At 41.1% G+C, this 26,946-nt stretch overlaps 1 protein-coding gene across 1 annotated transcript in view; it reads right to left on the reverse strand.

The window, feature by feature from the left end:
• Positions 1-4,798: 4,798 nt before the first annotated feature.
• SETD7 (SET domain containing lysine methyltransferase 7) overlaps positions 4,799-26,946 on the reverse strand; it is a 30,138-nt gene continuing 7,990 nt past the window's right edge. Inside the window, exons 2-8 of the mRNA XM_006034267.3 lie at positions 25,372-25,501; positions 19,120-19,321; positions 15,495-15,684; positions 13,505-13,586; positions 11,785-11,902; positions 11,328-11,485; positions 4,799-9,562 (exon numbers count right to left, since the gene is read on the reverse strand). Of these exons, the coding sequence (XP_006034329.1) occupies positions 9,382-9,562; positions 11,328-11,485; positions 11,785-11,902; positions 13,505-13,586; positions 15,495-15,684; positions 19,120-19,321; positions 25,372-25,501 (1,061 nt within the window). The 3' untranslated portion in view covers positions 4,799-9,381. The remainder of the gene's footprint in view (positions 9,563-11,327; positions 11,486-11,784; positions 11,903-13,504; positions 13,587-15,494; positions 15,685-19,119; positions 19,322-25,371; positions 25,502-26,946) is intronic.

The raw sequence follows: 26,946 nt of genomic DNA on the forward strand, positions 1-26,946 counted from the left end.
ATGGAGCAGGCCTTTTCCAAAGGTGCCTCCAGCCTGTCTGGGGGGACTTTATCCTGGGGGCCTCCAGTCTATCCAGGGGGCCCCCTCTATCCAGCAAAGTCATGAGTCTATCCAGGAGGGCCTCAAGTCCATGCAGGGAGTCCTCAAGTCTAAACAGATTGAGAGCCACTGCTCTAGCGCAAGGCGCTGTCCTGCACAGGGGCCTGAGCACGCAGCCAGCGCCCACCCCCAGGCAGCCACAACAGGACACAACTGGGAACAGGACCAGGTGTTAAACAACAGCACCTTTTTATTATTCACGTGCGTCTATCCCCTGTCCACCCCCACCTCCCCCCATTGAATGAGCATCTCCTGTCACTCCAGGCATCAGCCAGCAAAGTAGGGTTTTGCAGGACCAACACTATTGAAAACTCACCTGAATTTATGCCATCAGCTCCTCCAGGAGAAGCAGGCAGGGGTGGGCTGCTTTGGTCAAATCAGTGGTTCTCAACCTTTTTAGACATTCAAGGCAGGCCTCTGTAGCTACCAGCCCTTCATTTTCACTCATGCTTTGACTACAGAAAAATACTAGAGCAAGTCTTCTGTTGCAAAAAACTCAAACATGATGGATCCCTATTTGAAATCTCTGGGTTTGCCTTGTAAATCGTGTTCACGCATCCAACAGTGCTAACACTGTGTGGTACCCTGGCTGAGAATCACTGAGTTAGAGTAACTTTGCCTTAGCTGGTATCTGGGCACCACCAGCACTTCGGACAGGGCAGGGAGATAGATGAGCCTGACTAGATCCCACAGTGGGCCATGGAGTGGTTTGGCTGCTGGTTTCACACATAGCCTGCTCCCCTCCCTGCTTTTCCTCTCCCTCAGGGGGAACAAGAGAAAAGGCAAAGGCAGACTGTGAAGCATCAGAGGCAGTAAGGGAAGACAAGGGGACTCACTCTGCTCTCCCAACAGTGCAGGATCTCCAGGAGCAGGAGTCATTCCTGCCTCCCTAGGAAGAGGTTGGAAATTACATGGTGCTTGCCTGTTCATGCCAGTTGTAGTTATTGTGCAGACCTAGTTCTGCCTTCCTCTGAGGGAGGCTGGGGTACGGGAACACACATTCTGCACTGGAATTTCACTGCCAGGGTAGCAGGGATGCCAGAAACCCCAAGCATTGGCCTGGGGCAGAGTGGTGGCAGGGCATTTGCTGTTTGCAGGCAAGCTTGTGTAGTTCTGCTGCTGTCCACATCTTATTCTCTACAGCCCGTCAACATGCTCAGCCATCTGTCTCCATCCCTTTAAATAAAACCAAAGACAAGAGCAAAGGGCTTCCCCTACCCCCCTCCAGCTGTGTGTTCAGCTTGATAATGCTTTTGTCCAGTAAAGATCACTAGATTTGGGGTGATGTGTGCCCTATGTCCACTTTCACTCCAAATTTCCTGTGTTACAGCTGGGCCAACACAACACAGGGATGAGAACACATTTACTGTAGTGTGTAACCCCATCCATTTCTCTGGAGATTTCTTGAACGTTCATTTCAGTAGGCTCTACTCTTCCCATTTTCACTGCCATCAAAGAGATACTTCTTCCTGTATCATATCACCTGCTCTTCAAAGCTTCTACTATTTCTAAACCAGTCCCGCTCTATTCAATTCCATGTCTCACTGCCAACCTGCATGTGAGCTGCCCAAACTGAACACATCTTTCCTCCCAAACCCTCCCCACAACATCCTGCTGGCTACTGTTAACCCCTGCCATTACCTATCAACTCCACCTTCTCCACCTGCCCTACCCATCTAATCAAAGTCCCAAGATGTTCCTCCAAGTCTTCCTTTTACAATGGCTAAAACTTCTATCCAGTCCTGCTCAAGATCTTCCAGGTTGTAAACTTCTACCTTTCTTGCAAGCCCTTCAAGAACATTCAGATGCTGCTGTATGACCATCTTCCTGACCAGGTCATCCCTCAGTTCCTCCAGGGTTTCAAATGCAAGATTAGCTTTGAGGCCATTCACATCTTGGTTCCTCCCTCATTAACCACTGTCTGTGTTATCCTTTAGCTACTGTAAATTACAGCCAAACATGCTACCCATCTCTTGTTTGTCTTACTCCCACAACCTTCCACATGCTTTTTACCCCTGCCCCCCACCCCCATCTCTTTCCTCTTATGCTCAGAATACCCAGCCAAAACAAACTCCTCTAATGAAAATTTCAGTTCCCTCTGCCACAACAACTGCAACACAGGAACAGCTGTAAATCTCCATTGTGCCCGTCTATATGCAAAAATTGCATTAACCTCAGACGTGCACTGTCAATCAGCACAAAGTGGCTAAGAGCACTTAAGCTTCATTCCTAAATGCTGAGGCACAGATGCTCCTCTGGCTATTAAATTCCTAGTCTGATCAGGATGCACCATCACCTTGGTCTAAGCAGGTCCTGAATTAAAACAATACAATCCTCTCCCTACAACACTAAATCTACTTCTTTTTTTTAAAAAGTGAGGCTACTTTATTCCCAGAGGTTTGGGATTATGACAGCTGTCCAAAAATTGAACCTACCCATCCTCATCTGATTGTTTTAGAAAAGAACTGCCCTTATACTACCTTCATTCTGGTGACTTCATGATTTGGATATAGGACATCACAGACATTTAACAGACTGTGCTGAGGACAGTGGGAGGGTACAAGTAGTCATCCTTTGCACAGTGGACAGCCACAGCCTTTCAAAAAGCACTCAGTGCACTTAAGACAGTGATGCTAGACTTCAGGAATAAGGAGGGAGAATTGGGCAGGGCTATCTATGGCCCTTTTCCATACTTGCCAGAGAACAAGTATCTGCATGAATGAGTGGAATGGGGTGGGATTAGGACTGGCATGTTGCACATTTCAAAAGTGTCACAGCTGCTAGCAATATTGTAGCTACCTAAGACAGGGAGCCACAGTGGTTTTCCACTGAAAAGATGCCTTTCTTTGTATCACGCCACTGATAATCTAGTTTAAGAGCAAGACTAGCATTCTAGCACAATTTCTATGCCCCTTCAAGCCACAAGGCACACTAATTCCAGGTCTCAAGGAAAGGAGAGAGATTGTTCTGTTGGATTGAATATTCCGTTTAATTTCTGCATTGCCTTTATAGCGCAATTAAAGCAATCTTTAAAATTCACTTCTTATTACAAATGTTTGTCGAGTCTCTTTTTCCCCAGAAACATTTTTCCTGCCTTGCACATACACTCAAACGCACTATAAAAATTCATTCATAACAAAGGAAGGGCAGTCATCATTCATGTAAACATCTTTCTTTAGAGTTATCCATTATTTTAAAGGTCATAAATAAACCTACAGTTTTTCAATAAGGCTCATAGTTCTAGTACAAATGTCATAAAACACCTATCAAGTACTTTATACAAGTTAAATATCTCTGGGGTTAACTTTTAAATAGATGTTTACCCCAACTGCAGATTCTTTAGCACTTAGTTCTTCAGAACCGAGGAATTCTCTGTTCTGTAGGTTAATTACTCTTGACAGAGAATTTTAGTCTAAGTTTTAATTCACCCATTAATTCTCAACATAATTAATTTCACTAGGAAGTTTTAGAGGAGATTTATAGAAGGCAGAGGCTGGTGTGTTCATACAATAGATATCACATAGGGACAGCTAAAACTGGCTTTGATATTAAAATAATTTGTGACAGCTATGTGCAATGCTGCATGTTTCTTCTCTCAACAGCCAGTAAGATTATTTGCTATGATAAGCAAAATTTACTGCATCTCCACATTTTTTAAAGTTTCATCTACTTGTAGTCTGTTATTCTTACTTCTTACAAAAAGACACCCTTGGAAATTTGGCTTAAATCACATGGGAACTAGTCTTTTTTTAAATATTCACTCTACCATGAAAATATTTCGTACAAACATCAAGTTACATATAAACATGTTAAAACTTAGGAAAAGGGTTTCCCCACACTTATGGTTTTATGGCTTGAACATTTCATTGCTTTAAATTTGTGTACATAGTTCTTTTAAAAAAAAAATACAAGAAAGAAATGTCTGTATTTTAAACTCAAATATACTTAAAATTAAATTAGAAGAGAGAAGTAGGTCAGTGTCAGCCTACTGAAGAAAGAAGAGAGCCAGGAGGAGGATCTATTCAATAGATCGAGCTTAGCATTCAAAACCTTTGATCTGTGACAGGTGAACATGCAATCAATCTTGCAAAAATTAACTTGTTCAAAATCCAATTTAGGAGCATTACTTCCATCCAACACATGGTTCTGATGCCATTAGTTCACAAAGAAAACGGACCAAGAAACACTCCCACTGGCGTAACTGCAACCATGCAGGTCCTCTATCACGACAGATAAAGCTAGTCCTGACATTTCACACTCTCTATACAGATATTCTGAGCACATTCATGATAATGCAGTAGAAAAAACAGTTTTTAGTACAGGCAGAAGGTAGGTCACTGTGGCACCATTTATTGGTACAGTATTTCAAACTGGGAAACAGCAATTTTTCTTTATGTCATTGTGCTTTTAAAGAACAATTCTAATCGGTGCCTTTGGAAGAAGCCTCCACAAGTGGGAACGTACATTTCACCCAAGAACAAGTTGCAGTAGCACAAATACATGCTGCTGCTAATCATCCCCATTCACACCTCTGTATGTTTGCTCTGGTGTGGGGCAAATTGCCACGGGTGGGGTAGGGGAGGCTGAGGCCAGCACCTGGGCTGGCCCCAGCAACCTTACCTGGGATCCTGCCAGGACTGCAGCAGCAGTGATCCAGGTGCTTGGAGCCTGACCAGCAGCTGGAGCATGTCTCTTGCTGGCCAGGCTCCATCTTCTGGCAGTGCATGCTGCAACCATGTGTGCCACCCTGCCTTTATTTATTTAAATATTTAAGATACCAGGATTTCCTGGTATCTAATTTTGCTACCACACTGCAAATATGAAGTGCAGGGAACAGATCCACGTGTGCTGCATGTATTTTGTGGCACCTCAAAAAGTCTTTGAGGCACCACAAACTGTAAGTTCCCACTTATGTGACTGTGGGCCATGTCCCCATACAAGCAGAGACCTTTTGGACACATCTGTCCAAAGGAGTATGAAAATTTGTTTTAGGGAATCCTGTACCACTATGGCAACCACAAATAAGACGTCTCCAAATAGACATCTAGTCAGGCAAAAATGGCAAAGAATTGTAAGCTCTTTAGGACAGTCACTGTTTCTTTTTGCATTTATAATATGGCTCTGAGCCACAATCTTGGCGTGGTATCTTTGGGTTCTACTGAAATACAAATGACATCCATATAAGTATCAGGGCAATGCAAACACACTACATGAATCAGTCTTATTCCAAAGTCTTAAAGCAGGGAAGCCACATTTTCCATTATTCAGCGATTGCTAACAATAAACTATAGGAATGCTAACTTTGTCCCCAAAATACATGCTGGAAGTTGACAATTCCTCTTCCAGCCCGGCTGAGTTTTCTTGTTTTCACGAGAGCAAAGCATTAGAATGGTGTCTCTGACAGTTTTTTGGGGGATTCTGCCAAGTGTTCAACATTAGCTACCCTTCAGGTTTTAGCTGTTTAAGAATTAAAAGCTCTATCTATACCCTCCAAAAAAATGAGATCATCATGAAGGTAATCACTACAATTATAATCAGTTCAAAGCAGAGTCCAAGGTGAACTACAATCAGAATCAGGGAAAGCCAAAACGAAGTAGAGAATACGCATGTAGTCAAATCTTTCCACCCTCCACTCATTTTAACTAGTCACTGACAAAAACCATAGCTTTTATGTGTGTCTATTTTGATTTTCTATTTTCAAATTAGCTATATAGTTTCATGCATCTATTCCCTTATGGATCGCTCTGCATATTTTTGCAAGGCACAAAAGGGAAGAGAGAACTGGTGCAGGTCTCTTAAAAGCCTGACAGCTCGTTACCCAGAGCTCTTTTTCTTTTTTCTAAATCTGGAAGCCCTGAAAATTAAGCTACAAGTTCTAGACTGGGACAGGGAATTAAATGGACACTAACTATGTACTTTGGCTCAAGAACCCTTTATTCTTCCAAAAAAGCCATGAAGGCAAATGAAAAACCATCACCAGGTTCTCTCACCACCAAGGTATTCACTCAACCCAGCAATTTCCACCCCACTGAGAAACCTCTGAAGAAATTAAAAGGATCAATTCCTGACTCAAACCAGAGATGCTGCTGTTGTGAGAGATCCAGAGAAGGATTATCATGAGGCTCAAGAGATTCTAAGGGAGCAGAGGGAAGTAACAGCACAGTAGAGACACATTCAATATTCATCATGCCACAGTCATAATTTCAGGCTTCCATAAACTCAAATCAACATAAGAATCAGCTTCCTTACCACTGAAAGGAACAGCTTTTTAAAAGCAATAAGAACACAACTGACATCCTGAGGATTTAACCCTGTCCGTAATGTGCAAAAGAACCCCTCTCATATATTTGCCTTAGAAAACCAGAAAAGGGGTAGGTAACTTTCAGGGACCATAGTCTATGGTTAACACCAGAAGCAGGGATCAACGTTAAAGTGGAGAGAGCATTTTATACAAGATTTTCAAGGGAGAGAGAGTTATCTGATTATCTAAAATAAGTCATATTAGTTTACTACCCATTCACAGCAGTGTTGGCCCAGATCATTTTTATTTCCCAATGAAACACAAGCCTAGTTCTTCAGATTTTATGGTCATGGAAGAAAAATCCATGAGTCACAGAATTAGCTACTATCATTCAAGAAAAAGCATGCTTCTATAAAGCAGCAGTTGCAAGACTGTGATGCTCTTAAATGGCTATCTGTGGGCATGCAGGAATAGAACTCAAGCATTCCTATTTCCTTTCAAGACTGATCTGCTGAAGTTGGGCAGCCTTTGATAACTCCCTACCATGTGCAAGGATCAGATTTGCCCCTCAGCATGCTGCACTGAGTCAGAAATTTCATCTGTATAGGCCACCTGCCCTGTATACAAAGAGAGGAAGAGATGTGGCTAGAGTGTCCATAGTGAGGAGATGGGTGTTGAGAAAGTCCACGTTCATATCTGTGCTGGAAGAGTGCCATGGAGCCCTGGGAGCCCATACCTCATTTCTCCTCCAGCACACATACACAAAAAAATAGCTTCTGTGCAAGCCCTGAAAAGACTTTGTATTCAGCTGCAGGAATCAGAAAGAGCCCCAAATAAAAATAAAAAAAGATGGCCTTATGTGAATTCCATAAATTTTGTATGTACAAATAGCCAGGGATTCTCAGACAGCAAAGAAGAACATCATCATTTTCCCATCTCTTTGGTCCATCCCAGTGCATTTTCCAATACCATCCAGTTCCATACAGCCAGAAGTTTCCTCCTCTCCTTTGAAGTGGACACCTCCAACACTTAAAGCAACAGATCAAATATGCTACTGTTGCAGTTGAAATTAAGGTCAAATTTCCCCACAATTTTGTATGTTACATATATACAAGCACTTAATAAACTACTATTTAAAAGTAAGTGTACTACAATTGCTTTTCCTAAGCTACCTAAAAAACCCAAAACAGAATGTCAGAGCAGGATTGCAGACCCAACAAGGGCCTGATTATCTAGACTGAAATGGCACCCTCTTATTTTTTCCCCACAACATTAGCTAAGACTCACAAAATGATTGAAACACTAGTGTTTCTTTTTTCTCTTTTTTAAATTTACACATGAATGCTCAAAAGTACCTATCATTTGCTGAACTAGGTCCATAAAATTAAGTCCGTGCTTTCTAAACTACTGACCAGGAACAACTGATGTTTTTGACTTCCTGGTTTCAGTTTTTCAATACAACTGTTTTGCACCTGCTGGTGGAATCTTAGTTTGTTACCAACTTCTACATTCATTTCCTAGGAACAAAACCTGTGTAGCAGTGGTCACCACCAGTAGATCTCAGAGCCTCTTGTGGTAGATCTTAGAGCCTCTTGGAGTCGATTCGAGGCTAGGGTGGGGGAGTGAGTGCCCGCATGCATGCACACACGTGCCCCAGCCCAGCAGGTCTGTCCGTGGGGGAGGGAAGGGGTGGGGGACAGATTGAGGCCCCTGTGGTGAGGGACAGTGCTGCAAAGGCAGGAGCAGGGTAAGCTGAGTGTGGCCCCGGCCAAGTGGGACATACCTGCTGGGGAGGCTCGCCCCCACATAATTTTTTTCTCCCTTGGCCTCAATCTGCCCCAACCCCACTTCTCTCCCCAGATTTACCTGCTAGGGGTTGCTTTTAAATGACAAAGGTGATGCTCTACTTAAAGTTGGAGACTGCTGCTGTATAGGCTATATTCTCTACTCATGTAAAACCTGCAGAGAATGGACCTACATCCTAACCTATTATTACAGTCTACCCTCAGATACACACACTTCCTCTCCTTTTGAAGTCATTAGGAGAAGTGCATTTGAAGTTAGAATTCTGCCTTAATGAGTCATTCAGGTAAACAAGACACTAAAAAAGAAACCCTTAGGTGCTACCTTGGCAAATATTCTTTTCCTTCCTGAACATATATCAATAATAGCTTCTTAAAAGTGAAACCACTTTCTCCTCTTTGCACATCTTCCTGCAAATTATCTTTGTGTGTGATAATCATAAATAAGATATACTAGCCCCAGAGGCCAGACAATTACTCCTTTTGGACTCGTTACTAAAACTATTTATATAGAGAGCCAGAGAGACCAACACACAGCACTCTCACATACACACACACACACACACACACACACACACACACACACACACACACACACACACAAATCTTTCTCTCCATAAGAAAGGCTTTCTCCTGCAAAAGAGGAAGTGTAGAAAGAATGAAGTTCAGACAAGAGGAAAAGGGAGTTAAAAACCCAACCTCCAATACACTAATAAACAAACTGCTCTATTGCAAGATTCAGATCAAAAGGTTTAAAAAGGCAAATTATGCTACTATTAGAGAATATCAAAATGTTACCATTTCCATCACAAATGGCATGTATGCAAAATACAATTGCACAATAATGCCTAGGTTGCAGATATAGCAACACTGAAGTCAGCCGACTAAAAGTAAATGATGTATCCTTTTAAATTTTCTGTCTGATCTTTTGGCATCCTTGCAAATGGTGCAAAAGCATAAGCTACTGAATATCACACCTTGTATAGACTATTAAGTGATTCCTTCAGGTAAGACTGCTGCAACGCTAGCTAATTTTAAATCTGCTATGATTAACACAGTCAAATCTAGTTAGTATGCCAAAAAAAAAAAAAAAAAAAAAAAAGATAATCTTCTCTAACACAGAATGAGAGGTTATGATGCAACAACATGAACAATCCCTGGTTGTCCAGTTTTCAGTACAAAGGTAGTGCATAGATCCAAGTTTGTTTCAGTTTGCTGAACTGAGAATTAGCTTGCATTTCACTTCTGCTGAGCATCCTGGAAGGCTTTCAGTTCCTCCTGGTACCACTCTGGTGCTTCTGGCCCATTTTGCCCCGTGGGATTGTGATCATATCCATAAGCCACTGTTAATTCTTCATCTTTCTCCACAGCTCTGGTGGTACGGATACATTTGATTGGCCCAAAACGAGGATGAACAAACCTAAACAATGAGGAATATGCAGGTTAGCGTTTTGGATTTACCCAAAGATTCACTCAGAGCCTTGAGCGTGCTCTTGCTCTGGTGTTTAGAAGCAACTGCAGCGAGCTTAAATAATCACTCTGTTGTAAGGCTTAAAAACAACCTAAAAACCCCAGTTGGTTCTTTTCTAAAGCCACTTTTGGAAAGCTCTATGACTTAACTATTCTCACATTCCTTGTAAGATGCTTACGTTCGCAAAAGACTTAGCCACTATGACTTGTGTGGTGTACAACGCACCATATAGTATGTGTCTTAGGATCATAGGAAAAATAGGGCTGGAAGGGACCTCACAAAGGTCATCTAGTCTAGTCCCCTGCACAAGGCAGGATCATCTTCAACTAAACCAGCCAAATGTCTGTCTAACCTGCTTCTGAAAGTTTCCAAGCATGGAAAATCAACAACTTCTCTAGGGGCAAGTCTACACGTGCCATTAGGGGGCAACAATAAATGGAGGAGCTTACAGCTCTGCAGTTTATTGCTCCCAGGGTGCTCATCTGCATGTGTGGCTGGATGCAGCACATTGAGCCAAGTTGCAGCAGCCCCAGCTGCGAGGGGGGGTGGGGGGCAGGTGGTCAGGGTGTCAGCCTGCCAGCCCAGGGCTGCTCCGACTTGACTCAATGTGCTGCAGAGGGGCTGGCTAGGGCACAAGGCTGCTCCAGTGCAGGGCTAGCTGGCAGGTAACCCCAGCACTGAAGCACCCTTGTGCCCCAGCCAGCTGGTCAGTGTCTACATGTGTGCTGCTGCGCACAAAAAGACTTGTATTTACATGTACTACCCTGCTGCAAAATGTATTTATTATATGTGCCCTAATAAGGCTACATGTATAAATGCTGAAATGTTTACTGTGCAGTTAATTAGTCAACTGCACAATACACATCTTGTGTAGATATGTCCTATTCTAATGCCTGACTACTCTTAGTCCAAAAATTCCTTCTAATCTCCAGCCAGCCTAAATTTCCCCTGCTGCAGCTTGAGGCCATTGCTCCTAGTCTTGTCCCCTACAGCCACAGGGCAAAGCCCATCTCTATTCTCTCTATAAACACCATTCAGATGTTATTAAATCCCCTCTCAGTCTTTTTGCCAGGCTAAAAAACCCTCATTCTTTCAGTCTCTCTCATAAATCTTCCCTCCCACGCCCCTAATCATTTTGTTGCCCCATGCTGAATGCTGTCCAAACTGTCCATATCTTTCTTGACATATGAGGCCCAAAACTGGACACAGTACTCCAAGTGATGCCTCAGCAGTGCTGAATATAGAGGAAGAGTCACCTCCCTTGATTTGCAAGTGACATATTGAAGATGCTATCTGATGGGGCAGGGGGAAAAAAAGAAACCTATCTAGGGCAGGTTATTTACTAAGGGTTTAATAAAGGCACATTTCTACATATCTCCCCTAGGGACTTGCTCTAAATGAGGCAATTTTATTTACAAGGATATAGAATATCACTTAATTATATATATCTTATACTGTCATTTGAAAATATGTATAGATTTACACACACTTGTCAAATTGCTTTCTAGTGCTCCTCAGCAACTACAGATCTATAAAATGCTTTTTTCTTTTTTTGAGGAAGCTCAGTCTCAGTAAGCAAAGTAGAAATGTGAACTTGAATACATAACTCTTGATCTATTCTACATGGTACTTTTCATCCACTCATCTCAGACTCTGCTGTTGCATTGTAGAATGTTGCACTGGCATCACCACTGCAGCATTTGGTTTTACTTACGGGTCATAAACGCAGTTAGGAGTGAAAGAGTGATTGGCTTTGTGACCCAGCGAGGCACAATACTTGGCAGGATGGTTGTAGGGCTCTGGCACATCTATGACTGTTTCATCATCTAGGGATATTGTGTTTCCATTGAGGGCCCAGTCTCTGCTGTCCACCTAATTTGAAAGGCAAAAAAATCCAGTGCGTGTGTGATGGGGTCAGGTTTTTGTTTTTAAAAGTTCCAGCAAGAACATTCAGATAAATATGTTAAGAAAAGTCTTACTCATAGTAGGTATTTAAAAACAACCCATTGTAATTTGGTTCTTAAAATTTTTCTGAGAAGTAATTATCTTTTCCTTCAATTTCTTATTAAACTCTACAGTTGGGAAGGTGGTGGGTAGAAATTGTACTATAAAAATACTAGTTCAAAAGGAGCAATGAAAATTAAGACTGACTTTTTTTCTCTCCCCTTTACCTCCTGGTGTGTAATTCGCACTCCATTGTAAAAGGACATAACTGTGCTAGCTTCTGCTGCTATTTTAGAAAACAGTCCTTCCCCAGCACTGGAAATGAGAGACACATCAACATACACCCTGAAAAATTAAAAAGAAAGAGGGAAAAAAAAAGAAAGGTACATTTTTGTCACAGTCACCACAGTACTATTGCTACAGCTACTGGCGCAGAGTAGCCCCTACACCTTCAAAAAAAATCCTACACCTTCAAAACATACAGAGGCAACCTCCAAAACCTAGTAGCCTATATAGAGGAATTAAAGAAACAGAATAACGTTATTTTAAGAAATAGGACTCCAAGTCACCTAATCATAGTGCTCTGATAATGTCACTGTGATGGTTAAAACTTCCAGGATGGTTAAAAAGTGCAGAACACCTCACTCCTGTAACCTGTCCCCCTGGTGTCCAACAGGACTAACTAAGATATGTAAGAGTTTGCAGAAGTCAGGCCCTACAAGTATCTTACCAAACACATTTATATATCTATAAATACCAAGACAGGAAGATTCCAATCAGGTCAGCAGACAGCAAAAGTTTTTAAAATGAATGGGATTAAGACAGCAAAGTCACAAGATGTTCTGTCTACTGTACACAAACAATACAAAAATGTAAAGTGAATGACTGATTTATATACTATCATACTCTGTGCAGTATAGAGAAATGTGGCATGTCAATACTAGAGGCTTAACATGAGAATGCTCCACATTCCCTGAGACTTCCTATTTTATTCCTGGGAACAAACCTCTTTGAGTATGGGGAGCAGAATATCCCAATGCATGCCACCATACTTAGCACTGACATCAGCCACAGTTTATTTCTGTATTTAGAAAAGACGGACACTGTATTTGTGCCTGATCCTCCAAAAGATTAAGCACACTGCAACTTGCAGGACTGGTCCCTCACTTGCAGGCTAGATCCAGGGGGAAGGCGGTACATCCGCACCCTTTTCTGCTGCAGCTGCTGTTATGCCCAGCTGACTTGGGTACATGAGGTGCCTCAGAGTTACCCCAGAGGCTGAAGGGAGCAGCTGTGTGGCGTGCTAGACTCAGCCAGGAGCAGCAGTAGTGGCATTCAGGTTCTTCCTTGTGGCGCCTGCTCCTGGTCAGTGCAGGACATAGTGGGAGGTGGGCAGGGAGCACACACTAGGAGGAGGAGGAACCTGTGCACCACTGCCAGTCCCTGACCCAATGTGGCACTGCACACAGCTGCTACTCATAGCCCCTGCATGGAGAGGGCAGGAATGATTCTAGGGGTCTCCTGATGAGCAGGTCAGCCAGGGACAGTGGCAATAGTAGGCAAGCCCCCCCATTTCATGCACCTACTCCCTGCCTTGCTACCTGATGATATGGGATCTCCAGCTACGCTTTGTCCCATGGTCTGAGGGGGAGTGTGCTGCACCCCCTTTCAGGAAATCCTAGATCCACCCATGTCCACTAAAGTACAATTGTATTGTTTAAAACTCCAAGAAAACTTCAATTAAGTTTATGCTCCATATTATTTACTCATCTGATATATTTGTTGCTCTCCCCCTCCCCAAAAGGCTGAAGATGGCAGAAAATATTCAAGGGAAAAGCTCAAACTACATCATCTTGCAATTACCGCTATCCTATGAGCCTGGGTTTGCAGGTGGAGTTCCTAAATACATAGAATTTCAAACTTAAGTATGGAGAATGAACAGTCTACCTCTCTGACTCGTAAGGATCAGGAAGAAGTGCATTTGTAGAAATGCATGTTGAAGTAGATTTATCAAAATTGTATACCGGACCTAAAAAAGAGATCAAACATAGAAATTCAATTTAGGGACAATATTAAATGTATGCATCTCTTATTATAGCAACATGAAATCAAGACATTCAAAGGCCAATTACATTTTAACAAGAAACAAAAAAGAAAACAAATCAAACAGATACATGCACATATTGGAAGGATTTCACGTAGAACTGCAGTGACCAAAAAAGGAAGCCAGCAAACCAAAGCCACAGACAGTTCTCAACCTCTTACTCTTTGTATTTCTCTTCCCATACTACTAAAATAGCATGCTAGAAACATACAAAACCTTATTTTTATGAGATAAAGGTATTTTTTATTATAAAACCTAGAGTAAAATATTTTTCCCCAGTGACCCAGGTTATAGGTGTCCAACTTAAAGTACACCCTAAGTGTCCTTACTTTATCATGAGCCCAGTGATTGCTCTTTCAACAGTCTAATAATGGATACACAACATTACCAGGTCACATTTGAAAATCTTGACCTAGTTTAACAATTATTGTTTATCACAAGCATATACTCTTATTTCCAAATCAGAAGTTAAATAAATAAAGAGAAAAATATAAAAAATAATAATAAACTAGACTTCTTGCATTACTGTTTTCCCTTCTGTTATTAAACCTTTTAATAGGATAGCTTTATGTAAATTATATTCTTACATACTTGTCTAATCAACCATCTGAGGCTTATTTTGGGGCAAAATTAAGATGCAGGTGGAAAAGACAGGGGAAAAAGCTGAATACACGAAAGTTTGATATAAAGCTGTTGTCTATGGTAACCAAGTTCTAAAAATGGATCTGCTCTGAGTGAAGCCAGATTTATACAAAGTGTAGTTGTATCCTATTTACAAAGCACAAATTGTACCCTCTCAGAGGGTTCTTCTTAAGTTTAATTTTGCTTTGCTGTCACATCTACCAGATTCAAAAACAAAAGGTTACGGATGTGGGGAAAATGGGCCAGAGCACATTTACATTCTTATCTACACATGGACAAAGCATATAATGGTATCTTTTGGACATGAGTAACACATCTAAACTATCCTAATGCTGCATTAGTGGTCCTGCTTTGTCCACAACTGAAAAAAAAAGCTGTAAGCAAATTAAAAAGCCAAAAGTGCCTGCCAAATTTGCCACAGCCATACCCCTTATGTAACCATGCTCCTCAGTTAAGAGCAGGTGCAAGATATTATAAATCTAATGCTTAGCATTTTACACCCACTTTGAACTAGTGTAAACGATTACACAACTTGCAGGATACTGGTGATTCAGATTCTTACATGCTAAAAGACAAACAGTCCCTTCATTAATGCTGATAACCATGTCTCTTGCTTCCTAGTAACACATCCAACTCAATGGTACAACTGATGGTAATACACTTAGGATTGAATCATGACCACATCCCCTCCTTGTTTCTGAGGTTCTATAACATGTCAAAGTTTTTTGTAAGTTGATTTGGCAGTGGTGGGAGTGGGGGTAGGAGTGTGCGCTGATCTTCAGCTGGCAGCAGGGTGAATGTATGCATGTGTGTGCACGCACACGAACAGTTTCAGAGTCAATATAGCAAGTGTGTGGGAGAAAAGAGACTCCCAGAGCTTTCTTTAGTTTTCCTCTCCCACAGCATATCTTTATTTTTTACAGCAACAGAATACCGAACACACGCATTTCATGAATGTACTTCTGACCTAGCTCATAATAATCCCTCGAACAGAAAGGTTTATAAACCAAGTGTTCCCTCTAGTTACTTATTCCTCCTCCTCAGTTATATTCCAGGAGGCTCAGAGGGGACGTATTCAGAACAGATGAAAAACTTATTAGCACATGGAGACTGGGGTGAAGAAACAGGCTGACAGGCACAGGCCAAAGCACTCGTTAAATTAGAATATGAGCTTGCGTTAGCTGAACTTACTGCCTGGTACCAGCTCAAAGTATGGTTTCCCCTCCTCTACAGATGTCAGGGTTGCCAGTTTTGCTTCTATCATTTCTCCATCTATGAACCTTCCGTAACATGCAGTCTTCCTATCAGGATACACATAGGCTATTTTTTCTCCAGTCATCTCACCATCTTCATTCACTTCTCCTACAAGGCTGCCTCCATCCTGAGGGAGAGAGTACCAAATAAAAATAAATGTTTAAATATATTGTTACAAAATATTGATTAGATATGCATTGAGGAAATGGCTTACATAATTTAATAGGAATATATTCTTTACTGACTGGTTTCTATACTATTTAAAATAAAAAAAAACATTTTTCTGGGAGAAGCGTGGTGTGGAATATGAAAGAACAACAAAGAAAAGGTCATAGGAAGAGACAGACTTAAGATTTAAAAAGAGCCAGAAGATACTGGAGGGATAGTGTTCAAGACAAGGGAGAAAAAAAACAATCAAAACAACAAAGAGTCCCTCAAGTCTCAAATAACACACTTGGAAGTACCACTTCCAGATGCATCAGTGTGAATGTTAAGAAGTGGCAGAAGCATATTTTAACAACCCTTGTAGCAGCAAGACACTGGCCAACCACAGCCCACCCCCCACTTTACTTGTGGTAAGTCAGGGTGTTATGTCTTGTGGTCATGTCAGGGTAGACTGTGTACTTTTGCTAATAGGTTAGACCACTTATTTGTGTAGGATGGTTTGGATAGGAATGATCCTGCCCTATGCAAAGGGTTGGACTAGATGACCTCTGTAGGTCCCTTCCAGTCCAATTTTTCTATGATTCATGGGAAGAAAGAGAAGAGAAACTGACAAAGCAAAAAAACTAGAGAGGGGAAAGGTTAGTTACTTTCTGCCACCAATGCTTCCAAAGTTTCCCAGGAAAAAGACCTCAGAATACTTCACTCTCTCCATCTCTAGTTGCCAGCCTGCAACAAATGAAGCCACCTTCCTTATACCCCCAACCATTTCAGCCTATGCCAGCTGCTGTGACCACATCAGAGCAGCTCTACTTATCAGCTTCCTTACCAAATACCAAACTCAAGGAAATTATGCCACCCAGATTTGCTCCTTCAGTCCTCACAATTACAGCTCATGTAGCCCACTAATGGCAGAGGTAGGGGGGGCGGAGAAAGGGAGAACTTGCTCAGCTTAACCCTTCCTAGCAGCATGAATGCCATGAAGAGAAGCACTGGATTCCAGTTCACCTACGGTACTGTTTGATCATATGTTGACCCAGCAAATAAGTGACTGAACAGACAATTGCAGAATCTGAATTCCTTCATCTATGAATAAGCAGGACTAATGAGTGTTACTATCAACTGTACACAGGATCACAGGACGTGGACTGGAAAAATGAACTAAAAGAGAAAGGCTGCTTTGTGGCGTCAGGGTAGAGTACCTTCCTGTTGATCCAAACATGGAGCCTCAGTTTAAGTTTGACCACCTGAAAGCTACATCATCATTTATCTTAATAATTTTCATCCCTTATTTTAAAAAACTTTGATTGTTTTAGGAAAGTAATAGATAATTCTGTTGCCAACTAATTTAAATAAAGAACAAGCTTATGAATGAGAGATGTGCAGGGGAAAGGAAGGGAAGGTCCATAAGTCAACTACAATGAAAGGTCTACAATTTAGTCATTGTTCTTTACACACACAGCACATCAGCATAAGGTTTTTTGATGCTTGATTGACATTTATGTCAGTGGAATGACTCAGATGAGATCAAGTTATGTAAGGATTGCAGGGTTTGGACTCACACCAACATGCGAGCCCTAACAACTTAATGCACTTACTTCAAGCAAATAATAGGAAGGGCTATCATCATCATACTGATGTTTTAAATGAAGAAAGTCAGCTTCCCCAGTGTATGCAAAACAGCCGTGGGACCAGGTTAACCTGGAATATAGTGCTTTAGACTAGGATTATAATTCTAACCCACCTGCATGTTGCCCTCAGACGGGGTTGCAAGATAGCACAATACTGCTCAACTGCAATAATAAAAGATTATTTCTAAGTCTGTTACTCAATACAACAATAGTTTTAGATGGCGGGGGTGAGGGGGGAGGCAACCCAAGGCATGCATGCCACAAGTGGCATGAGAAGCCTCTATGTGTGGCATGCAGCAGATTGAGGAGGGAGCCTGCAGCACAGCAGACAATAGGACAGGAAGTAGAGCACAAAATTGGGCAGGGAGCAGAGAAAAGAGGAGCAGGTCAGGCACTGGAAGGGGATCAGAGTGGCACATGGGGAAGGTGCAGGGCTAATTTGTGGCATGCTAGCCTAAAAGGTTGGCCCCAAGAGTTTTAAAATATAGGCAACAATGCTAAAATTTTAGCTACTGCTGTCCAGTGAGCAAGTAAATGGACAGCAGTAACCAAAACCCATGGTCACAGTGTCTGAAGCAACAGCAGTAACCAAAACATATACATATGCGATAGAGAAGGATCCTGCCTCCTGTCAAGAGAAGATGCAAACTATTGGGCAGATAATTGTACACACAATTCTACCACATCAACAGTGCCCTTTTTTTTTTTAAACCTAGATTTGTTAAGAGCACTTGGTGGCATTCTACCAATGCCTCATCCTTGATCACATCAGGCCTTTAAAGCCAGAGCATTTTCAGGCAAAGCTTCCATGGACAAGATAAGGAGGGCTGAATAGGGGTATTCATGAACAGAACAGGACTACAACTACCCGATACAGTGTGGCACATTTTTAAATGATACATTTAAAAATATTCTTTAGACAAAGACTTTGAAAGTAACATCCCAACAGAGAGAACACCTCCCCCCACACTACTTGCTACTTTCTAGAAAAAGATACTTGGCTTTCCCCCCATTGGAATAAAGCATGTTCCTACGATAAATCCGATTGCTAGACTAAGCCTATGAAGCCAGTTTAAGCAAAATGCCCTGCAGCAGCAGCTCAAAAAATATTCTTTTCTGAGCCACAAGGCAGTACCAGGCTGCAGGAGATACAGGGGTACAACCACAAAGCAGTTGAGATCTCCCAAAAGCTCTGGGGATTTGAGTGTGAGCCTTGCTCCGTGCTTGTGCCAAAAGCTGTTGCAAGCAACCCACCTGTAAATGGGGACCCTGATCATTTGGTCTGAGAAGCCAGAGGCAGCTGACTGCGATGCCACCTCATCACTCTACACTGGCCTGGTGAGTCACTGGGCTCAGGTGGACCTTTGCCAGAGTTTCTGTGCTCTTGCTCTGCAGCAGGCATTGTGGATCTCTGAAGTGGAAAATTCTTTGTCCCCATCATCTCTAAGATGCCTACAAGCTTGGCTGAGCCAAGTTCCCTTGCACATAGCAATAACAGACATTTGACAGACACTAAGTCCTGCCCTCCCCATGAACAACGTCACTAGGAGAATTCCACTACTTAGAAGACGCCCATAAAGTTGCACAGGAGACCAAGGTGACAAAGCACATAAGTCTTTTCACCTACAGACTACTACTGTGCTGAAAGTTGAAGAGGTGGCTTTCATGTCTTAAGGATATTTGTTTTCAATGGGAGGGGGAAAACGAACAAACATTTTAGAAAACTGTTCTATGCTCCAGTGAAGTAATAAGCAAGAGAGGAGGCTTACTGGGTAATATATCCAACACACTCCATGTCGAATATTATCTTTGTACTGCCCTTTGAAAATCAGTCGCCCATCGCTGTCATATTCCTGGGCTGGTCCATTTAGTTCTCCATCCACATACGTGCCATGAAGAACTCCTCCATCCTCGTAAGTGTAGATTCCCTGGCCTTGCAGAGCATCATCCACATAATACCCTTCCAGCGTGCTGATGAAAAAGAGAAAGAAAAAGTGCAGTGTTTTCTCTCTAAAGCAGAATTCCTGAGACATGAACAAACACCATCAGTGTAATCAGAGGAAACCTCACTCTCTTGTTATATTATGATCATAGAGTATATGGTTTCAAAACCTTGGCACAGAGACAGGGTTAAAATAAATAAATGCGTCTCCACTGACTTCAAGGTAAATACCCCTCCTCCTCCCAGCACTTATGTTATATTTATAATTCAATTTGATGACAGAAATGTTAAATCAAATCATTCACTTATATTTATATAGTGTTTGAGATCCACACTACACCAGGTTCCCTTTTATTATAGATAGTACAGCAAGTTACAGGAGTGAAATGACTTGGCCAACACCAGAGGCACTTCTTGTCAGGGCAGGCTGCTTTCATGTTCATAGTTTCTGCTTCATAATCTGGTGTTAAGATTTTTAGATCACCTCTCTTCAGTGTCATGCAACTGTGTGCCTTGCTGCCAGCCTAAGGTTTGTCTACATTCAATAATTTAACACTATTCTACACCAGATTCTCCAGAAACTGTCACTCTCCTTTTAGAGATTTCTACTAAAATGGAATGCATTCTTCACAAAGAGCTACTGACATTTAGCTAATGAATGCTGTTTTCACTTCACTTGGTCTTGCAACTCTTTAAGAGTAGCTCTGTTACACCATGCCATATTTTAGTTTTTTTTTTTCTCATGTCTTTTTTTTCTAAGGAAAAAAGTAAGTATTTTTTTTTAAATTGAATATATTCCTCTTTGTAGTGTCACTTTTTTCAGACTAGAACTGATTTATTAGAGGCTGAACTGCTCAGGTTTGCCTCAAGATATTTAATATATTAGCTGATAGCTGCTTAAATGTCCAATTATGCTCTCATTCTATCTTAAGATGAATTATGCAGAAATCTCTGGTAAAAGCCTAGACTGTCTATCTGGGAATAAGAGTACATCTGTTTCACAAGACTCCAGAGATTTACTCAATTGTTGTTGATGTGGCTTTCATCAAAAGTAACTCTTGAGATCTGAAAGTTTCCTTCTTTATTTCTAGATATACTTTTGTCATTTTGCTTGATTTTCTTTGCTTGAAATACTTCTCCTGACACAGTACACTACTACGATGACTATAAATAAGGCATTTCCTATTACACTACTGGGACTTGGGAATCATCTCCACTTGGAAATGGGTCTGTACACTGCTTAAGGAACATGCTCATTAGTACTGTCCACAGGTTTCTCTCTCCTTGGCCTTCTGTTAACCGATGCTTAAAATAGTTTGGCTGCTAGAATAGACTAAGTCAAACTTTTCTATGCCTTGAAGATAATGATGCAGACAAGGCACCAGTTATTAACAACTATGAGCCATTTTCCTATTGTGCATAGTGCCAGTTTTCTTCTCCTTGTTGGCTTACCATAAAAGATTATAGATACTATTTTTCATTGGAGAGAACTTGCAGAAAGCCTACATTTTAAGAATGTACATTCAAGCAAGAGGCCATATTCACTTTGTATCTGCACACAGTCAGCAATAAAAAAATTAAAGCCCAATGCCAGAGACATTACAACTCTATAACTTAAAAAATAGACCTTTTCTCTCTCATTCCCCTTACTTTCTTTACCATCGTTTCTTGAATATAACCTGTACCTTTTCCCCAAAAACCAGGTGGAGAAAACTGGGCTGTGCATTATATGCAAGGAAAAGCTGCATGGGTGCAGAAGCAAGGTGGCAAGACAGGGGTGAAGTGGTGCCAGAATGAACTGCTAGGGATCTAGAAACTACAGTAATTAATGTTGCCACTGCTCCCTCCCTCTGGAACCATGTGCTGGCACTGGGGTCATGTGCTGGATCGGGCCCCACCTGCATGGCTCCCACCCCAGTACAGCTGGATTGGCCCCTGTCAAAGCAAGTGCACAGCCCCCATCCCTGGCACATGGCTCCCAGCACCCAAGTCCCTAACTGTGGCACACATCCCTCTAGGCCCAGAGACTCCAGACCTCAAGTAATACTCGTACTCTAAAGCAAAGATCTTTTTTCCTTCTAGGGGCCCTCCCAAAATAGGATGTGTATTATATTCAGAGGCATATTATATGTGAGAAAAAAGGCAAGTCTTGGGATCTAAGTAATTATCGCTGGCTCTTCTAAAACCCTCAGCCCTTCTATATGTTCATGTTTTTCCATAAAAAAATAAGACTGGAAAGGACCTAGTGAAGGGAGGTGGTGCTGGCCCCTACCCTGGGGATCTTTAAGAAGAGGCTGGATACTTACCTGGCTGGACTCATTTGAGTCCCGTTTTTGTTTTTAGGGGGTTTTTTTTTGTTTTTTTGGGTTGTTCTCCCGCCCTGGCGGGGGGTCGGGCTAGAAGATCTATTAGGTCCCTTCCGACCCTGTAACTATGAAACTATGAATCCCCTTTGCTTTGATGTCAGAGATGGTTTACCTATATCTGTCCAATGTGTTCATCTGCTCTAACCCATTCTTTTATATAAATAAGGAATGGATTAGATGAATACATGTCTACCTATACTTAATATGGTGTGTGTGTGGGGGGGGTATGTTCACACACACACACACACACACACACACACACACACACACACACACACACACAATGTGTGTATAAATAAAATCTAATGAAAGATTCCACATCTTCCCTATAGTTAAAAATTTGTCTCCTCCTCTCCACCTTTAACCTAAATTATTTTCATGCAAAATTAAGCTGATTACTTTTTGCCCTCCCTCAGTGGAAACAGAGAACAAATGTGACAGCTCCCCTCTTTATAAGTCTTTCAGTATGCAAGAAGTTGGTATCCTGGCCCTTTTGTTCTAGAGAACATACAAGTCCATTTCCTTCCACCTGTCTTTAGTAATCATTTCTAAATCTGTTATACTTCTCACTCTCCTCTGGACTTTCCACATCTGTGTGGCACCCAAAACTAGACAAAGGACTCCAGTAAAGGTCTTACCATTACTGAGTTATTTGACTTATTCAATTTATGACTCAATATTAACCCTAGATATTTTTCTGCTAAACTGCAAAGGCAATTATTTCCCCCATCCTTTATTTTCTTTCTATATTTGCGCATTCAATTTCTGCTTTCTAAGTGCAGTACTTAGTATTTGTCTTCATTGAATTTACCTTTCTGGATTTCAGACTTCAATTTAAATCAAAATTATTTCTGAATTTATAATCCTGTCCTTCAAAGTGCTTGCTACTCCCCTCAATGTGATGTCATCCAGAAATTTTCTACACAGTGCTATTTCATCCTCCAAATCATTAATATACTGAGGCCAGGACAGACTTCTGCAAAAATCCACTGAGATACCCTCCCAAATCTGACAGAGGACCAGAGATAACTGCTCCGAGTGCAGTTTTACAGGAAAGTTTCAGGAAATTTGTCTTGCTGCACTTATCTAGATCATATTCCTCTAGTTTGCTTCTGACATTCAAATGCCTTAAAAAACAAACCAAAAAAAATCAAGATTAAAAAAAAACCAAAACACACCTATGGCTTTACTCTCACTTACTACCTTTCTGGCAAAGAATGAAAAAAGATGGATTTGTCAAAAACAAAGTTGTGTTGAACCAAAGTAGTTTTCCCCCCCCATTACTTTATCACCTTTTAGGTAATTTAAAATCAATTGTTTGATAAGTTTTTTTTCCTTGCATCTTTCCAGGTATATGAAGTTAAGCTGAATGGTCGTAGTTCCAGAAGTCCTTCTTTTAGCAAGGCAATTCCTCTGACTTTCCCATTACTGGTAGCTCCGATTAAAAAACCTAACACTGTTCTCAACACAAGCCAGAGTGCCAGTTAGAAAACAACTGTTCTAGCTTTATGGAGAAGAGCAGCTGTAGCGCAATGCTGGCCAAAGCTTTTCAGTTCACAGTAATTATGCTGAGCATTTTGTACAGTGCTCTCAAACAAGTGTTAGCATTAGTAAAAGTACAACACACGGAGGGTATCAGAGTTAACATTTCATTCTTTCTAAAATCATGTGGCCATTTTTGTGGAGGTCTTCTCTCTCTCCTTTTAAAAACAACCCCTACAAAAATTGATAATTTTGATCCAATCTTTCTTGCTTTTCTAAATTTAAAAAGATATTGCATCAGTAAGGAGAAAACAGCAAAGAATGTTATAAAGAGGGGAAAGGTTTTCTTCATTTAAATACTCAATGTCTGAACTGGACCATTTTATACCTCCTCCACTAAAAATGAAAAACAATTATAGTTCCTGTGAACCCTGTCCCCTGTCTGGTATTCCCTATAACTCATTCCTGAACATTAGACCTACAGCAGTTCACTTGTCAACTTTCACTAGCAGGCATGCAAAGGAAATTAACCAGGAAGGAAACGCATCTGGGCTAGGCTGAAATCAGTTAGCTTGTTGTATTAAAGCACCATAGGGCGAGATGTTTTGGGAGCTTTAAGATACTGACTTAAAGAGATGAGCTCTGATAAGTACAGTGAACAGTTTTTAGCAAATAATTTTTTTTAGGAGTCAGAGAACAGTAAAAGCTGTGTAGGGGTGAAATTAAATTTAAAAAAAGTTACAACATTTAAACCAGGAACTTTTTGGGAGAAGCATTTTTCTGTTCGATAATCTAAGTAAGGATGGCCAACTGTAATATCAGCAACTAAAGTGATATTTTCCTGCTCAAGGTACTTTAATTAAAGTTCAAATCTTTGTTTATTTAGGCTTTTGCTAGCTCCTGAAGTTACAAAGTAGCCCATTATTTGATTTAAAAGTGCAGGGTTGACAATTCACAAGAAAATATAAGAAGGGACAGCATAGTGTGGCAATCTTAAGTTTTCTAGTACAGCACCGTCTTCACCCTGGTCTGCAAGAATGGAGCAGTTTCTAGAAGAAAGACAGCAAGTTAATTCCCATCTCTCTGTACACTTTAATGTCTCTGCTGAGACTGCCAACAAGTGTGCAGGTATTGTATGTACATGGGTCCACTGAATCTTCATCTGTCAAATAACCCATTTTACAGAGGTTAGCTTTTGATTAAACAAGTTTTGGGTCTCTCAATAGGATTTTCTATGATTTGATATAGCCAACTAATGGCTAGCAACAGGTGGAAAGGTTCTTCTGGAAGCATGGAGATCCAAGCAATCAATTTCTAAGTTCCCCTTTGTGCACCAAATGTAAAGCCAAAGGAGTGTGGTCTTCCCCAATCAGCTCCAGTGCCCCCGCTGCTGCTGCTCAGAACTTTGCCAACCAGAAGGAGAGTGGAGTTAACAAGACTGTCAATTTGACTGCTGCTATTCATAGGACTGCAGGCAGCTGCAAAACAATCCAGAATCGTGTCATTTATGCATCTGCTGTGCCTTCTGAAGTAATCTGAGCAACAGCAGAGAGAAATACTGGAGCTATTATGAGGAAACAGAAATAAATAAATTGATGTTAGGAGGGTCAGGAACGGAAACCTGCAGGTGAGGAAGCTGGCAGCACAGAATTACCTAATTTTTCAATGCCTAACTCCCACAGATGTATTTCTGAAAGAATCAGGCCATAAGTGACTTGCACAAGATGGAAGCTGGGAACAAAAACCATATTTAACTCAGTCCTGCACTTTAACCACTTAAGTTTTAGGAGTCATTTAAAATGTTACGCTTGTCTGTGGAGGGATAATGCCTTTCTATAGACACAGTAAAACAGAACCACGATTCCACTTGGCATGTCTATAAACCAAAAATCCATAGAACCAATCTGGAAATTAGTTAGTTAAAAACTGTTGACAATAACTTCAGAAGAATGTTTTATGATTTTAATTCCATGTTTAAAACCCTTAATTACATAATAAGCTTTAACTACTATGTAGATGACTCGACTCCCATATCAAGCAGCAGTCTCTGGGGTCACTCCATTATTCTTACAAGCACAGGAAGTGACACTGGCTGTTATGTAAGCCAAAATGCAAAGAAAAACTTAAGTGTGCGTAGGAAAGCAGCTGCAAGAACTGTGGAATGCACACACAAAATAAATTAGCCGGTGTAAACTAAAGGGGAGAGAGAAAAGAGAAAGATGAATATCTACCTTCCATCAAAAAAGAAGAACTTGCCGCGGCCATTCTTTTCGCCATGTATGAAGTTTCCCTCAAACCTGTCTGTGGACGAATAGGTGACTGTACAGAACCCATGCGGCAAGCCATCATCATCCAGGACCCCTTAAATAAAGCCCAAACAAACAGGAAAGTAGTGCATAATATCAGAACAAGTCCACAAACACTTACCACATATGCCTTATACATTCTGCTAAAGCTATTATTGTAAGAAAAATGCTAGTCAAAGCATTTTATTAAGAAAAATAGACTGGAGATATTTAGGAGACTCTGTAACTAGTGACTCCACAGTCACTCTCCATTACAATTTGGGGAGGAGAACAGCAACAAGATAGATAAAAGCAGCTAACGAGAGAGATTTTTAGGAAAAATAGGGTTGATGCACTTAACAACAACAAATTTAAAAAAGGGTCCTCAAGTAGATTGCTTGCATGATGTTAGAATGGGTTCTTATTTTAATCCCTTAAGAAATAGAAAATTTAAACAAACAAACAAAACAGGTGGATAATATCCCCTAACAGCCTAAAGACTCATCCTACTAACCAGGGTGAAAACTCCTGGTTACACTTCAAAACTGATCCCTACAATTTAAAAAGCCATGCAATGTTTATGCGGTACTATACTTCTGTAACTCATCAACATTCCTTCTAGCGGTAACCTACCATCCTACCCATTTTATCCCTTACCTCCCTTTGAAACTTCACACCAATTTTTCCTCTTATTGTAATAACTGGAATCTGTTATAATAGTCTTGTTTTAGCTTATTGTATTCTCTCTCTTTCCTTCACCCTTTGAAAAGCAATCCTTTCCTGACCCTGTGAGTTCTCCCTTGCTTTCCTAGCATTTCCATCAATTTCTTCCTCCTTTCAGGACATTTTGGATGCCTATATATGAGCGCTGAAACTACTCCAATGGTTGGAATTAATTGAATCTGCTGGAGTGTGGCAACTGCCATGCTCCAGCAGCCTTTTGCATCTTGTACATCAGCATCCCCACTCTTAAAAATGGCAGTGGGGGTGCTTGAACTAAAGCTCGGTTGATAATCGCCATTTTTAAGTGTGAGGACAAGGTGCCAGTTTAATTAGAGCAGCTCTTGGAGCCACTGTAATGAGAGTGCAATGCCGCCCCCCCCCACACACACACCTCAAGCATGTGTAAAAGTGCCTTTTGGGAAACCCAAGGGCAGCAGAAGAAAGAAACCAGAGATGTAGGTCTGTACATTAAGACAGCTCTGCACTGACGAATATGATCCTCACAGCTGTGCTGTCTTTTAGATCCAACTTAGGTATCTCTTCCATTCCTAGAAAAGGTCTTATAGAAAAAGATACAGAAAGAAACAGCATCAAGGAAAGGGGAAGGAGAATGTAAGCTTCCATGAGTTCTGAGGAAGCAGTATCCCCTGTCTGATGGGTTAGGACTCTATGTCCTCATTTCCCCCCATTCTTTACTCTTTCCTACAGCTGAATTCCCCAATCTGTAGCCTTTCTTCAAAGAAAGACACTAATTTTATATATTTATATTTAATACATACACACACACATAAACACTCT

Source organism: Alligator sinensis, unplaced genomic scaffold (genome assembly GCF_000455745.1).
Source record: "Alligator sinensis unplaced genomic scaffold, ASM45574v1 scaffold160_2, whole genome shotgun sequence".
NCBI classification, from domain to species: Eukaryota; Metazoa; Chordata; order Crocodylia; family Alligatoridae; genus Alligator; species Alligator sinensis.